Here is a 16,690-nt window from a genome sequence, read left to right on the forward strand (position 1 = left end):
GGGGAGACAGGGACGGCGGCCCCGGGAGCCCAGCCCGTCGAAGGGTAGGCGGAGACCGCCGGGTTCTCTTTCACAGCAACTGAGCTCAGCTCGCTTCCACCCGCGCCCCCCCCCCCCTTTTGCAGCTGGGTTAGGATTTAGGGATAAAGTGGGAGGAGGGAGATGGGGGTGGGGGAGGTTGTCACTTCTATTTGTTTATCCACGGAGGGGTGAAGTCTCCGGTGGAAAGAAACCCAGTCGGGTTTTTCCCAGGCCGGAGGGTGTGTGTGTGGGGGGGATGAGTGGCAGCGAGGGCCCAGTAGAGTGGCCTTTTGGGGGGGCGCGGGGGGGTGGGGGGTGGGTGTTGGAGGGCCAGAGCTGGCCGCCGCGGACCCGGCCGTAGATGACTGCAGAAGCGCAGCAGTCTCTGTCCTCTCAGCCCCCTCCTCCTCCGGTGCAGAGCAATTACGGCCCCATGTCCTCTGTAGCCGAGAAACAGCAGCAGAGCTCGGCCATGGACACCGCTTCCGCGGCGCCCGGCGGGGCGCCCGGCAGCGCCACGGTCAGTGGCGGTCCCAAAGGGAAGACCAACGCCGGGATTCGGCGACCGGAGAAACCGCCTTACTCCTACATTGCCCTCATCGTCATGGCCATCCAGAGCTCACCCTCGAAACGCCTGACCCTCAGCGAGATCTACCAGTTCTTGCAGAGCCGCTTCCCTTTCTTCCGCGGCTCCTACCAGGGCTGGAAAAACTCGGTGCGCCACAACCTCTCGCTCAACGAGTGCTTCATCAAGTTGCCTAAGGGACTGGGACGCCCGGGCAAGGGCCATTACTGGACCATCGACCCGGCCAGCGAGTTCATGTTCGAGGAGGGCTCATTTCGCCGCCGACCCCGCGGGTTCAGGAAGAAATGCCAAGCACTGAAGCCCATGTACAGCATGATAAACGGGCTCAGCTTCAACCACCTCCCCGAGAGCTATGGCTTCCAGGGCTCGGCCGGCGGGTTCTCCTGCCCCCCAAACAGCCTCTCCCTTGAAGGGGGTTTGGGGATGATGAACGGGCATTTATCCAGCAACGTAGAGGCAATGGGCTTCGCGGGACACTCCGTGCCCCATCTGCCTGCCAACGGTGGGCACTCCTACATGGGTGGCTGCACCGGCTCCTCGGAGGGGGACTACCCGCACAACGAGAGTTCTGTGCCCACCTCCCCGCTGCTTGCCAGTGGCAGCGTGATGGAGCCTCACTCGGTTTACTCTAGCTCGGCCTCGGCATGGGCACCCTCTGCCTCGGTGGCCTTGAACACTGGCGCATGCTACATCAAGCAGCAGCCCCTCTCACCCTGCAACCACACGGCAAACCCGCTCTCCTCCAGCCTTTCCACGCACTCCCTCGACCAGTCCTACCTGCACCAAAACAGTCACAACACCGCCGAGCTCCAAGGTAAAGCGCGGACACGAGTGGGACACACCCGACACCACCGCCGCCGCGGGGGTCAGCTGGGGGCTGCTGGCCACGCGTAGATCCACTTCTCGTCTCCCTTCCGACCGGCACCAGGGCAGTCCTCCGGGCTCCCCGCCGCTGCTGGGCTGGGAACGGCCTGTCTGGGGCTCTGCTGCCCCGGGCGGCCACTCTGCTGCCGGGGCTGCCGGGCTCAAGCAGGCAGGAGGCTGCGGGGATGGGCCCGAGGGGTCTTCACCTTCCATCAGGACCTAGGGAGCGCCAGAGGGAGAAAAAGGGGGGCATTTCCCCACAGGGGTGCCCGCTAACTGCACAGTTGCGGCCCAGCCATCCACTCCTCTTGGGGCTGTTTCCCAGGCCTATCGCCTCTGTCCACCCTCTGTCCATGCAGAAATCGGGGGACCCCGGCCCCTGCAGCCCAGGCCTGCCATCACCCCTGGCCCCGGGATGGAGCTGCTGTGGGAGGATTTGCCCTGGCTCTTGGAAAGGGGAAGATGATCATCGAGGGAGGAGGCCTCGGGAGGGACGAGACACTTTGTTCTGCGTCCCAAATTCACCTCGAGGAGTAGAATCTCAGGGTACAGGGAAGCCGGATGAAGGAGCAGTGTTGGGGATCTCTGCACATCACCCTGGGCCTTTGGGGGAGAGGAAAGTGCTTGGCAGAAACAGGTGTGAAACAGAGCATCAGCGGGGCAAAACCACGAAGTGAAGCAGAGGAAAATATGCATCAGCCGGGCTGAATGGCGTGGCCGGGCCCGGATGCGGGTCTGGATGCAGCCCTGGGCTGCTCCTCGGCAGTGAGCGCACCCGGATCTGCTGGAAAGCAGAGCAAAAATCAAGCTAGAGGAGCCTCCTGGCCTGCCCGCGGCCTTAACTGAAATGCTCCGGTTTAACGCCCTGACGATGGGCGCCGTTGCGGCGAGGAGCAGCCCCAGGCGGACGCTCCTCTCCAGAGCACCCCGAGTTTACAGGGTGTTTTTCTGTCCCGAAGTGTCAGCAGAAAGGGCAGGAACAGCTCCGGTCCCCCCGGCTTTTCACCCTCGGTCTCTCCGCCCGGTCCATGCAGTCAGCCCCGGTGGATGGATGTGCACCTGGATCAGCAGGTGCATTCCTGGAATCCAGCCTATGATAGATCCATGGCATCCCGCGGAGGCCATGGGAAAAGCAGCCGATACCTTCAAGGGCGTAAAATGGGGGGAAAATTCAACCCAACCCGACCCAGACCCCATCTCCTCGAAGCTTCCTTGGGCCAGGCACCTGTCCGTGCCCGCAGAGCCCCAGGAGCGCTCATGTATTTGTGTGAAAACGCAGAAATGCAGCAATTCCACTCTGGGACACGGGAGCTGCAGAGGGTTTGGGGTGGGTTTGGGGGTTATTTTGGGGTTTTGGCTTTTTGTTGGGTTTTTTTAACCCAGACGGCAGCTTTCTCCCCTCTGTCCCTGCCTTCAACCTCCCCAGCAGATATAATTTTGATGGCTGACGATCTTTTCTCTCCGGCCCGCAGGCATCCCACGGTATCACTCCCAGTCTCTGAGCATGTGTGACAGAAAGGAATTCATCTTCTCTTTCAACGCCATGGCCTCCTCTCCCATGTGTTCATCAGGCAGCGGCTCCTATTACCACCAAGTGACATACCAGGACATCAAGCCGTGTGTTATGTGATACAGGGCAGAAAAAACACCTCTCGGGAGCAGCGAGGCCTGACTCATGTCCTGACCCCCCTCTCCCGGACCCTCTTGGTGGAAGTGGAGGGTCTCTGCGGACCGTCTGTACCCGGGAGGGTCTGGCGCCCCAGGAGTGGGCTGGGAACCAGGGCTGAGCCTGCCCCTCAGCTGAGCATCGGCTGGACCCTCCAACGCGGCTCCTCAGTCACGGAAGGTCTTCCTGCTTCTTCGTTTGGGGCTGAGTTGAGAAGAAAGCAAAGAACCCTCCCCCCAAAACACCTCGACTGAGAGTTTGCGTTAAGGATTCGATAAGTGAGGGTTTGATGGTTCTTTATAAAAGAAAAAAAAAGGCAATTACTAATTCAGTTTTGGCCTTGGCATTGAGCGGTACCACCAGCGTGGCTGGCAGGCGCAGGGCCAGCTCGGCCTTGGGGGGCTGCAGACAGCCTCGACCCCAAAACCTGCGCATCCCATGGCCCCTCCGCACTGCACTGAGGGAGGAGCGGCAGGGGTCCCCCTGCCCGACCCCCTCGATCCTGCTTCACTTTGAGCCCCTTCTTCGGAGAAACACACACAAACCCTTTTCTTTCTTTCTTTTTATTTTTTTCCTCAACAAACAAGCAGCTATTAATATTAGCTATTAATTTTTTTTTCCCTGCATAAAGACTGCAGGATCAGACCCTATGCAGAGAGAAAAAGGCACTTTGAAGAGAGACAGCCATGCTCATTCTGTTATTTATTCTACATTTTTTGTTGTTGTTGCTAATAATTGAGACACGAGTAGTCTCAGTTGATCAGTATTAAATTGATGAATCTCTGTTGGCAATATTTGCCATATAGATTTTTATATATTTTTGTTTAGTTAACCTTTGTAAATGTTAAGCCGATCATGGTCTCTGTGTAAAGACGTTTCTCTGTATGTTTTCATAGAAATATATATATAATGAAGGATTATTCCCTTCCCTCTCCTCTCTATATTTTGGGTTGTTTTCACCCCGACTTTGTACGGTTCGGTAACACTTATTTTAATTCTTTTTGCACTGTATACATCTGTATATGGGTTTTATTGGGGATTTTTTTTGCCCTCCCCTTTTGTGAACATTTTGTCGAACTGAAATAAAACATGTATGTTATTTGTACATGGGCTTCACGATTGTATGAGCAGCAAATAAACGAGCATGCGGCATAACATACATAATTATATCTGAGGAGTCTGTGGGCTCTGCAGGGCGTGGAGTGGCCACCGCAAACCTTCCTGCGATAATTCCCCATCTCGGTGCAGACTCAAAAGAGATTTTTTGGGGTTTGGCAGCGGCTTCCAAGAGGTCCAGTGCCCTGGGAAGGCTGCGCTGAGATATTTAAGGCCCGCCTGGACAAGTTCCTGTGTGATGTACTGTAGGTTACCCTGCTCTTGCAGGGGGGTTGGACTAGATGATCTTTTTAGGTCCCTTCCAACCCTTGGGATTCTGTGATTCTGTGATTCTGTGATTTAAAATTATGATAGTGAAAGGAGGATGGATGAAAACCGGAGGCGATTTACTTTTTTCTCTTTTTGTTATTATTTATTTAATATTGTTTAATATCCCCCCCCCCCCCCCCCCCCCCAATGAGAAAGAGAAAGGCAGGATTTGACTCTTATTCTTTGCTTCTTACTCAGGGACAAGACGCGATGCTGTGGGGATGGAGCCTGCAGCTCCTTCTCTCTCCTCCACCCTGGGAGGAACACGGTAATTTTTCGGGTAGCCCGAGATCCACATCCCCGCAGAACCTCTGCTCGTAGTGGCCGCAGGAGAGCGATAATAATAATAATTAAAAAAACCCAAACAACCAAACAAACAAAAAACCCTCGAGCCGATTAAGTTCTCCACCATCGCGGTCCTGCGTTGGGCAGAGGTAAACATACAGCTAGAGGAGAGCAGGCAGTGAGGGCACACGCCTGGTTCATAAAAAAAATAAGTAATTTTCTGCAAAGCTTGGATTTATTTGGTCTAATTAAGGAGTCTCCTATGCCTAGGAAATTTTGCTTTAATCCGTGGGCTGATATGTCTATCTCAGCATTCTCACTGTGAACATTATACATACATATTGAAAAAATAAAGATGCATGCAAATTAATCTGCTTAACTGCCTGCCTATTTATGCCTTTATATAAGGAAATTAGGTTAGTGCACAGTAATTAGTCCAGCTGTATGTAATCAGCTTAATTAAAAGCAAAGTTAGCTGGTAACAACATCAAATCACAGAATCACAGAATCCCAAGGGTTGGAAGGAACCTCAAAAGATCATCTAGTCCAACCCCCCTGCAAGAGCAGGGTAACCTACAGTACATCACACAGGAACTTGTCCAGGCGGGCCTTGAATATCTCCAGTGTAGGAGACTCCACAACCCCCCTGGGCAACCTGTTCCAGTGCTCTGTCACTCTTACAGTAAATAAGTTCTTCCTGATGTTAACGTGGAACTTCCTATGTTCCAGTTTACACCCATTGCCCCTTGTCCTATCACTGGATATCACTGAAAAAAGCCTAGCTCCATCATCCTGACACCTACCCTTCACATATTTGTAAACATTGATGAGGTCACCCCTCAGTCTCCTCTTTTGCAAGCTAAAGAGACCCAGCTCCCTCAGCCTCTCCTCATAAGGGAGATGTTCCACTCCCTTAATCATCTTTGTGGCTCTGCGCTGGACTCCTTCAAGCAATTCCCTGTCCTTCTTGAACAGAGGGGCCCAGAACTGGACGCAATATTCCAGATGCGGCCTCACCAAGGCTGAGTAGAGGGGGAGGAGAACCTCTCTTGACCTACTAACCACTCCCTTTCTAATGCACCCTAAGATGCCATTTGCCTTCTTGGCCACAAGAGCACATTGCTGGCTCATGGTCATCCTCCTATCCACCAGGACCCCCAGGTCCCTTTCCCCTTCACTACTTTCCAGCAGGTCAACCCCCAACCTGTACTGGTACATGGGGTTGTTCTTCCCCAGATGCAAGACTCTACACTTGCCCTTGTTAAATTTCATCAAGTTTCTCCCCGCCCATCTATCCATTCTTTTAATTAAGGTAGGTGGGAAAAGGTTTATTAGAGCTGGTGGAGGTTCTTTGTTGTGAGTGGGGGTTTTGTTTGGGTTTTGTTGGTGTTTTTTGGGGGGGGGTGGGGGTGTTGGGGTTGTTTGGTTATTTTTTTATTTTTAGATTAGATCTGTTTAAGCTAGCAGCAATCAGACTGCAGTATTTAGTGGGGGTTTTTGGGTTTTATGTCTTTATGGGTTGATTCTTCCATCATCTGCACTGCTGCCCATCCCTGTTGAAAGTAAGCTGTGTCATTCCCATTCTTTTTATACCTAAGCTAAAAACTGAGTTTTTTTTTTTTTTCTCCTGAAGCATGTATCTCTGCTAGGTGTGGCTGAGGTAAAGGTCCAGGCTTAGGAGTTAAGTCTCTGTCAAGTGGTTCTTCCTCCCTTGAAACCTCAGTGTTGCTCCTAAAGTTCATTTTAATTCTTCAAAATTAACTTTTGTATTCACTCATTTGTGTGTGGCACCGGTGCTGAGCTGGAAAAGGCAGTCAGGCACCTTGCAAGCCTCAGGCCCTGCTTGAAGGGGTTTGATAGCTGGTCTTCAACAATGGTTTATATAATTCATTTTTTCATTTCTGTCGTTTTCCAAGCCTGGAAAAACAGAGCCACCACCACATATTCCTCAAGCCAGTGAGCACAGTCTAAACAGATAGCTGTCCATCTCAGACACCTACAGCAGCAGGGAGAGGATGAAACCCCACTGGCTTCTGCCCCTAGCCCTTCTTCTGCACAAGACAAACTTGAGTTTTTCCCTGTGTGTATTGTCCCAGGGGATGGCATAAACCTCTAGTCGCTATTACAAGTGGTCCCTTTGTACGTGCTCTGCTCATGTCTTGTGGGGTTGTTTGGGCTCTGGTAGGAAGCAAGAAGTCAACTCACTCAGAAATGCTGTTGGAGCCCTGTACGAGGAGATGAGACATAGGCTTGCTCAGAAACATTGTATTTGCTTGTGTAATGGCCCAGATCTGACCATGGTCAGCTGCTGTGGCTCAGTTTGGTGTCAGCAATCCCTTCACTCACTTCCCAATCAGTAGGTGATACAACAACATGATTTTTTGTGGGGTTTCAGCATTTCTATGATAGGAAAGAGTTTCTCGTTGCAGATGCCCGTGAAATTGGGCTGAAATTTTGGAGCGTGATGAGAAATGGCCTGGTGTCTCCAGTGGGATTTGATGCAGGATGTACCCCCGGCTGGGGGTCCCAGAGGTGCTGGATCAGGGCCATGGCCTGCTGTTGCAGGGGTGCAGCTGTCTAGGTGTATTGTCAGCCTCAACGCTTCCCCCTTCTCCTTTCTGGGGGCTTCTCCCACCCCTGCAGGGTCACCCAGAACTGGATCCCGCGTTGGTTGCTGCCACCCACCTGTGGGTTTATGAGGGGCACATGATCCCACGTTGGGGCACGACTTAGGGGTGATGGGGGGATCCCAAAGCAGAGATATGCACTGTGGAATCCATGCAAAAGGCGATGCGGGGCTGGGTCGGTCTCCTGAAGGGTGGGGACACATTTAGGGGTGTAACAGCGGTCCTTTTTGGGAGGCAGGCGATTTGGGGGAATCCCGGGGGGAGGGTCCGGCGGCGCCGTTCCCTTGACAGCAGCGCCACCTGCTGTCGGCAACCAGTACCACCGGGCACCGCTCCCCCCAGCCGCGCTTTTCCCAAAATTGAGATTCAAACCCGGCTAGGTCTCGTGGTTTCTGATCTCTCTGGACAACCCGTGTCAGTGCCTCACCACCCTTACAGGGAAGAAAATCTTCCTAAAATCTAATATAAATCTCCCCTCTTTAGACAGAAAGCCATTCCCCGTTGTCCTATCACTACATGCCCTTGTAAAACTCCTTCAGAAAATTTCACTGAGGTGAATCACTGTTGTAAACATGAATTTCTTCTCCTTGGACACTTCCCACAGGTCCTCTAAGAGATCCCAGGAAGCCTGCAGGCCGCTGGGATAAGCATCAGAGAGCAAGTGACAATTCTAGAGGTCAAACCATCTCTGCTTAATTATGGAAAGAGATGTGGGGACACTGGCAGCGCCACTTCAGTAGTTCTTACCCTTGTGTACATATATGAGCCTGAACATAGGCATTTCTTCATTTAAAACAGCAGGAGTTGGAAAAATCCAGGCTGGTATAGAAAGTGCAGTTCTATGGCTCAGCTTCAGGCTAATTACTGAAAAAATAAGCAAACACACCTGGAAAAGCAAGATGACATGGCCTGGAAAATATTGCAAGGACTTATAGTTCCAAGAGTTCACTTGGAGTAAAACTTGCTATAGCAGTTGTGTTCCTCTGTGGTGGTAAAGAAGGGCTGCTGCAGAGCAGTTAGCTGAATAATCACCTCCTTCAGAATCTGAGCAGTGGAGGTGCCTGGAAACACTCTGGAAAACATGATATCCCCCTGGAAAAATGTAAGTATTACTCTTGTCTGAACAAGTAGTCACTCAAAAATACTGAGGAGAGGCAGCAATGGATGCACTAATGCCTAGAAATGTCAAAGCTTTTGCAGCATTTCATCAATGTTTGTCTCCCTTCCTTTTTCCCCTCCCATCTAACAAACATTTGTCCGTATGTTTGCCTTATTCCTCGAAGAAAGAAAATTACCTGTTTAGCTCCATGTGTTCCTGCATGGTATGGGTGGACTGTAACACACTTCTGTGACTTTGCCAGACCTCTGGAGGAGGCACATTTGGGGGAAAGTATCTCAGTTTCTCTCTTGTGTCTTGTCTCATCTCCCAGGGCAAGAGAGATGTGTTTTGTCCCTGGACTGGAGGGAGGCGTGTGTTGTGTGCCTGAACCGGGAAGGTTCCTCTGGAGTTTGAGGATCTGCTGGATCCATTGGGAAGCAACAAGATGCCCTTCTGGGACATCAGGTACCTGTGACATAGAGAAATCCAAAGGCTACCATGCCATGGGTTTGTGTGTGTGTTGTTTGGGGGTGGAGGGGGTGTTGGTGTGGGGCTTTGTTGTGGTGTTGTTTTTCTTTTGAGAGCTTTTGATGAGTTTCTAGTCTTTTTTCTCCATTTGTTTTTCAAAGTGGTATTAATTACCAGTTGCATCTAGTCTAACAGGAGCCATTTCCATCTTCCCCACTTCCCCACTTGTAAAACATCAATGTTACTGGGACCACTGTAAAGATTGACTAGATAGGTCCGTATCCTGAACTCATTTCTCCCAGTGATTTCAGTGGGATGCCCAGCCCAGAACAATGGCAGGATACACGACCCTGAACATTTCTGCAGTGCTTTGAAAGATGAAAAACAGTAACTTTTATACCTATGTCAGTGTAGGGGCAGGGAAATGTTTCATGATGTTTATAGCGGACATCACTGACATTACACATGAAAACATGGGAAATGGTGCGCTTTTCTTGTAGGGAGATAATCTTCAATAAATGGCAATGAGGAAATAAAAGCATTTGTACATAACAGCCTACTTCATGGAGGGGGTTTACCTGAGTTTGCCTGAGTAACATGGCCACAGCCCCAGATGTTTCCTCCAGAGCCAGAACTGCTACATGGGGCTGTTCCTCCTGAGGAACTGTAATGAGAGAAATCCCAGCACATGGTTTTCCCCCCTTCCTCACCCCTTGCTGCCGTCGTGGAGAAAAACACAGTCCCAGTGATAGATTTTTTTTCAATGGAAACATTCCCCTAAGAAACATTTGTTTCTCCCTTTGGAGCAGTAGAAGGCAACTAGGGGGAAAAAGACCCCAAGCCACAAAAACCCAAACAAAACAGATGGATATGACTTAAAGACAGTATTTAACCATCCCTTTTCTGAGCTGTTTTATTGGTTTCCAAAGATAATGAGTTAAAGCCTCTGTGAAGACTGCTTTCTGGGAGGGGACCAGGGACTGACTTGCATGGAGATACTGGAGGGGTGGATGGGGACCTGGTGGTGTGACCCAGGAGAGGGCTCTGCTCCCTCCCCACCCTGATGCTGAGATGATTTTTTTAATTAATTTTTTTCCCTTTTTCTCTCTATGGAAACAAACAATCTCTGACTTGTCACTCTGAGAAGACTACACAGCAACACAGCTTGTTTACTCATTGTTGTCTTGGGTGGGTTTGAAGTTGTGTGACCTTGTCCTTGTTCCAGGAAATGCATGAATGTAGCTGTTTGAAGGGAAACTGGAATGACTATAGTTTTCAGCACTGAGTGACACTTTGCCACCTTGCTTTTATTGTTAGCAGATTACAGTGTTGCCTCGCTGCTCTGTGCCACACACCATGCTGTGACTAATGTCATTCAACAAAAGAAAATAACCTCCAAAGTGACCGTGGTCTCCAGCCTAATGGATCTGGTAGAGTCTCCGTTCATCTGATACTGTTTTCTTCCTGCTTCTCTCCCACAAGTGAGGGGAGGAAGAAGGGTGGAATGGCCCTGGGAAGCTCATATCCGTGATGTAACACCTAGGGTGGTCGCTGCTGGATGCCACACTGCTGCCAGGAGCATGGAGCTGGGTTTGCTCACACTGATGAGCCTCCAGAGCTGTTCAGCATCTTTCCCCACTGAACCCTGAAAAAGAGGGGCATGCAATATCAACATCCCAACTTGTTTGTGTCATGAAAGGGGCTGGAAAGAATGTGCTGAACTACATGACAGGCAAGGATATCAGGCTGCACAGAGAATAGAAAGACCTCATTTTTAATTACTTCTGAACAAAGCTGCCTCAGTAAAGTATTTCCCATTGTACTACTGAGCTTTTCTTCTCATCACACAGCAGTGAAGTGCAGGCTCCTCTGCTGCTGTGAGTGAATTGCAGTCAATCAAGCTTGTGTTTGGGAACACTTAATTCCCTATTAAAAACAGACTGCCCATCTATCACCAGTGTTTCAGACTTCTTGGCAGCATCCAGACACTTCTTTGTCACTGTAGATGTTTTTATCATGAGAGTCTTAAGATGGAAGGATATCTCACTGCACTCAGAGACTGGGGGTTAAGTGCTGAAGGACACCTTCTCCCCATCGGTCCAGGCACTGTGGGAATCGCCGGGAGACGAGCTCATCCGATGATGACCAACAAGTCTCGTTTATTGCTAAGCAGATGGATACTTATATACCTTGCTTGCATGTTTATAGTTTGGTTACAGAGAGATCATTGGCTTACAGCTTTTACATGTTACAAGATCATTGGTTTGTAGCTTCTACATTTTTGCAGCTACACCGTGCACCCCCCCACCATCCTCCTTCTCATGCACTTATCACTTAGTGGCCTTGGCTGTGATTGGTCATAGTATGTTGCTGTTTGCCGGTGTCCTTCATTTCCTCATTATCTGGCGTGAGAGGTTTGCACCATCTTCTACACAGATGTCTTGTTTCAGCTCGTTGATGGGAGCATGACCTTTTGACCTTTTTCGACAAGCCAATCCTCCACAATTCCCCCTTTTTCTTTATAAAGGAATAAGGACTGAGTCAGGAGTCGTTGTAAACAAGCAGAACAACATTGCAAAGCATAACAAAGTAACAAACCCCCTATAACTATGAGACCTATAACAGCGAAGCAGCTTGTAAAGCAAACGTATATACAGCTCTATGAAGTGAAACTTCTAAAATCAGCTAAATATGTCTGAAGCGCTATAAGCGGGTTACATAAAAGATAATTTGACAGACTATACAAAAGGTCTTTGTTTCAGCTAACTCTGGCGAAGATGCCTTATAGACTGACAACCACAATACAATTCTACTGTAGGCTCACACTGATGACAAAACTACAGAGTTATCGAAGCACTTGTTGTATCACCAATCTCAGTTGTACCACTGTATGCCTGTGGCCATGGACCGGATCTAGGAGGGCGACCGTGCTCAACGAAAGCTCTGTGTTGATTAAGGAGTTAAGTTCTTCTATTAATGGCTGTAGCGCTCGGTGCAAGCGACGCTCCTCCCGGGCCTGCGAGTCAGGGTCCATACACTAGCTCAGAGACGCCGTCACTGGAGCTTCTGCAGCAGCCGGTCTTAGTCACTTGGATGGTACCCACAAGGGTCCTGCAGGAGCACAAACACAGGCGTAACCACGGCCCAGATATATTACTTCTGCCGGTCCCTGCCACAAATCTGTATTAGGATCTCGATAGTACGCCTTAAAAGAAGGCTTTATCTTCTGTTTGTACAAAGTGCTTAATAACCGCTGGAGTTTGTTCATCACCAAAGATGCATAAATAATTTAACGTAATTTCACCCATGTAATCAGCATCGATGACACCTGGAACAATGAATAGTCCTTTCAAGGCAGATGATGATCTCCCCAGTAGCAAGGCTAGTTTCATAGATTCTTTTAACAATTCTGGACCTAGCTGGACTTGAGCCTCCTTAGTGGAGAACTGTCCAGTTCCCATCAGGTGTTGTAATTGCACCCCAATCAGGGGGTCTCCCTGGCCTCGCTGAACTGCAACTGCCTCTTGACAGGTTTTCTGCCAATACATGTTCCATAACAACAACTGCGAAGGGGTGAGGATCAATTTCACAATACTTTTAATATAACAACAAATCTGTTCCCCAAATATATGACAACATCTGCCTAGTGGGTTCAAACTGAATGCCTGTAGAAATAACAGTTTGCCTTAACTGAGATAGCAATTTCAATTTAAGGGAGACATTTCAGCATTTACTGCCTGACCTTGAGCGTTAATCTGGTACTTAACAGGAAAGGCGAGAATCTTTTCCTGCAACAATCAAAATCATTGTTTGACAGAGCCTCTCTCTGAATAGATTTCCAATCTATCACCTGGATTCGCATTTGTCTACCTGTGCTCTGCAACTTTACCTTCCTTTCTTCTCTCCCCCCCCCTTTTTTTTTTTTTTTTTTTTTTTTTTTTCAAAAGTTGTTCGCCCTGCTTTGCACGGCTACAAACAGCAGCCTGCTCGGCAGCAGCTACAGCTGCCTGCCTGCTTCAGCAGCAGCCATAAATACCTGTCAGCAACCACACTTTTGCATTAACCCTTTCTTGCCTGAAATGTTAAACCACTACCTGTTAAAAACTTTTACATGAACACGATAACAAAGAAAATACATAGAACACCATCTGCCCTCATCACACACACACACACAGACGTATGCATATGGGATCCCACAAGCACATTTCACACAACTACAATATTTGAAACACAAAATCCAGACAATCATTACTCACACTACACAGTCCCATGTACAAAACGTGGCATAAGAACTCTGTGAAGACTATCAGGAAACCAGCTCCAACAAGCATCATCGCAGTGTGAGGTGGCAGGCTCAGCCCTAGCGAGCGCCCCTGCAGAGGATCTGCCTCCCTCACATCGCATGAGGTTTGGGCTTTTATACTGATCAAAATGCACACTCATTCTGACACAGGTGGCCAGTCTATGTCAGAAGAAGTGGCCAGCAATATCTATAAAGGTTTCCAAGCATCAATAGAATCATAGACATTTGCTAACTTCTAGTACATGAGTATCACAGACAGACTGTATCAAATGAGTTGTATATGGGACCCCAAGTCCACGGTCCGCCACAGTCCACCACAGTCCTCTCGATACCCCTGATAAGGGCATACGAGAGACCTTTCCACCGCAGGTCTTGATCCAGCACATACATCACAGGGAAAGCACACAATACATCTGCATCCCACACCCATCTCGCTTCTCCCTTTACAGCTGTCCATTTATCATGAGGATCTGGGGGATATAAATTAGGCTTCTTTTCTGGCTCCATGTCAAAAGGATCATCCAGGTCAGCATCAGAATTAACAGGCGTCAGAACTTCAGGAGCAGCAACAGCAGCCTGATGAGCACGCACAGGCTCTTTCTTGGGGTCAATAGGGTCTGGGTCAAAAGAGTGTCTTCATCTCTGTCTTCCTTAATTTCTGTAGGGATCTTTTGAGGTTGTGAAGTTACAAGTGTTTCTACAGAGGTTGCCAGGTCCAAGCCGAGGCTTCCGCTGGTTGCGGGTTGCAAGGGGGTGGAATCATCTGAGCTACAGCGGCAATTTGTTTCTGCATGCGGCCGTTGGTGTACGCGCTCCTGTTGCAGTTTCCCGAACCTCGCCGACACATAGAGGTGTTATGTGAGTTGTTTCGGCATTTCTGACACCACACTCCTGAGACAGTGCATTCTCGGCGGAGATGTCCCATTCCTCCACATCGATAACAGCATAGAGGGCCGCGGTTGCGCTGGCCAAGTGCGGCCGACGCTTGAAGGGGTGCAAGAGCGGCTAACACCTGAGTCTGTGAAGCCTTAGCTTGTTCCTGAATTCCCTCAGCTAGCTGTTTTATGGCATCTACTACCATAGCTTGTGGTCCTGTTGGTTGTGAGGCCATTCTTTCTAATGCTTCCTCTATAGTCCAATTAGCTCCCAAAGTAAGAATAATATTTCGGGTAATGGGGTTGCAATTTTGTAAAGCACATTGTTTTAACAAGGCTCCCTTCATGTAGTCTGGGACGCCTGCTTTTTCAATAGCTGCAGCAGCTCTGTCTATAAAGGACCCAAATGATTCGTCTCGTCCTTGCTTGATAGCCATATATGAAGGCACACCTCCTGGGTCCTTAACTTGGTTAATAGCTTGCCGTACCAAATTCATAGCTGCTCTACACTTATCAGGTCCTAATAAAGCTTGTGCCTCGGTTCTAAAAAACGGTCCTGTACCCATTAACTCATCCAGGGTTACCCCGTAAAGGGGATCCCCAGGTTGTCTTTGTATAGCTACGAATCCATGAGCCAGATTTTGCCAATGAGCGTTAAAAAGTAACTGCTGATGTTGTGAGAATATAAGCTTAGCAATACTCTTGCAATCGGATGGTAGCAAAATATGAGCAGTCCAGATATAATCTAACATCTGCTTTACCGGCTCACTGGTGACTCCAAATTGACTGGCCGTCGCTCGTAATTGTGATAACAGTTTCCAATCTAAAGGGGTAACAGTTGCCATCAAACCACCCTGGTGTTGCTGAAAAGTCACTGGGCATGCCAACGAGGTTGCCACCTCATTGTCCCCCTTTTCAAGGCTGTCCTTAGCCACCGCTGCCCAAGCCTCCCTTCTTTCTTTAGCTATGGCCTCCACTAGGTCACTTTCTGCCCCAGGGATAGGCTCATTGCTTGAAAGAGGGTTAACAGAGGGCTTTTCTGGTTTTAGAGTCGTAGTGGTGGGGGGAGCTGTTGGTTCTGAAACTGAGGGGCTTGCTCCGGTGTCATCTGCATTTTGTGGAGATGGCAACATTACTTGTGAAAAAGCAGATGGCATTGGAATGGAGGAAGGCCAGTCAATTTCATAACTTCTGTTTTTTGCCTGAGCCGTGAGTGCCTGCTCGGCAGCTTTCTTTTCTGCCTGATATTGTAAAAGTTCATTATGTACCACCCGCCATAATTTACCTAACTTTGACTTTAACATCTCTAAAATAGTTCTCCAAATGACCAACAAATGTTTCACAGTGTCACTGCCTTCTGTGGCTGCGTTCTTCGGAGCTTTCCCGATCCCTGCTGTCTTCCCAGCCTTTTGTTTTAACAGGGTATTATATATAGCTTGCCAAATCTTATCTCCAAATTTTCGCCTTTCTGCTAATTTATGGACAGTGTGAGGGTTAACAAAACATCCCTTAGACTGTCCATAAGCTAACAGTCCCTGCAGCTCTTTCTGCAGGTCGATCCCTTTAACCTGCCGCTTTTGTAAGAAGGCAGTAAATAAATCATACGCCGCTTGCCTTTCCATACCTTAGCGCGCTTGTTGCAGCCCCTTCAGGTTTCGGCGGCGCGTATCGGCCGGGCTCGTCTATACGGTCACCCAGGGTCCGGCGCTTAAAATCCCGAGATCTTGGCGCTTTGACCGTCCTGTGGCTGCGATCAGGACCCGAGCAGAACTTACGTCGTCCCACCGTGGTGTTCGAGGGATCGCGTCGGGGTCACCATTTGTGGGAATCGCCGGGAGACGAGCTCATCCGATGATGACCAACAAGTCTCGTTTATTGCTAAGCAGATGGATACTTATATACCTTGCTTGCATGTTTATAGTTTGGTTACAGAGAGATCATTGGCTTACAGCTTTTACATGTTACAAGATCATTGGTTTGTAGCTTCTACATTTTTGCAGCTACACCGTGCACCCCCCCACCATCCTCCTTCTCATGCACTTATCACTTAGTGGCCTTGGCTGTGATTGGTCATAGTATGTTGCTGTTTGCCGGTGTCCTTCATTTCCTCATTATCTGGCGTGAGAGGTTTGCACCATCTTCTACACAGATGTCTTGTTTCAGCTCGTTGATGGGAGCATGACCTTTTGACCTTTTTCGACAAGCCAATCCTCCACAAGGCACGAGTGGTCACAGAAAGGCCATTAAAGAAAGGTGGCTTGAAACACAGAAACCTCTGAAATCCTAGACTTAAGTCACAGAAAGGAAGAGGGGACATAAGGGGTTGGTATCCACCTGAGATGAGGCACAAACTGTCTATGTAGACATAAACAAGGTCAAACTACATGCTATCAGCAAGGCCACAGCTACGACAGGTACTATATGAAGAATTACTATTTGAGTAAAGGTTCTCATCTTTAAAACCTGTTAAT

At 49.2% G+C, this 16,690-nt stretch overlaps 1 protein-coding gene across 1 annotated transcript; it reads left to right on the plus strand.

Annotated features, from left to right (window-relative positions):
• Positions 1 to 382: 382 nt before the first annotated feature.
• LOC136004302 (forkhead box protein F1-like) lies at positions 383 to 4,169 on the plus strand. Its single transcript, XM_065660680.1, has 2 exons — positions 383 to 1,421; positions 2,944 to 4,169. The coding sequence occupies exons 1-2, from the start codon at positions 383 to 385 to the stop codon at positions 3,099 to 3,101; spliced, it is 1,197 nt and encodes a 398-aa protein (XP_065516752.1). The 3' UTR covers positions 3,102 to 4,169.
• The last annotated feature ends 12,521 nt before the right edge of the window (positions 4,170 to 16,690 follow it).

This window comes from Lathamus discolor, chromosome W, assembly GCF_037157495.1.
Source record: "Lathamus discolor isolate bLatDis1 chromosome W, bLatDis1.hap1, whole genome shotgun sequence".
Lineage (NCBI taxonomy): Eukaryota > Metazoa > Chordata > Aves > Psittaciformes > Psittacidae > Lathamus > Lathamus discolor.

Bases quoted from the DNA above. Each gene is read 5' to 3' on its own strand.
- LOC136004302 (XM_065660680.1), top strand. From the start codon at position 383: ATGACTGCAGAAGCGCAGCAGTCTCTGTCCTCTCAGCCCCCTCCTCCT. The intron at 1,422-2,943 runs GTAAAGCGCGGA...TCCGGCCCGCAG, and splicing joins CAACACCGCCGAGCTCCAAG to GCATCCCACGGTATCACTCC.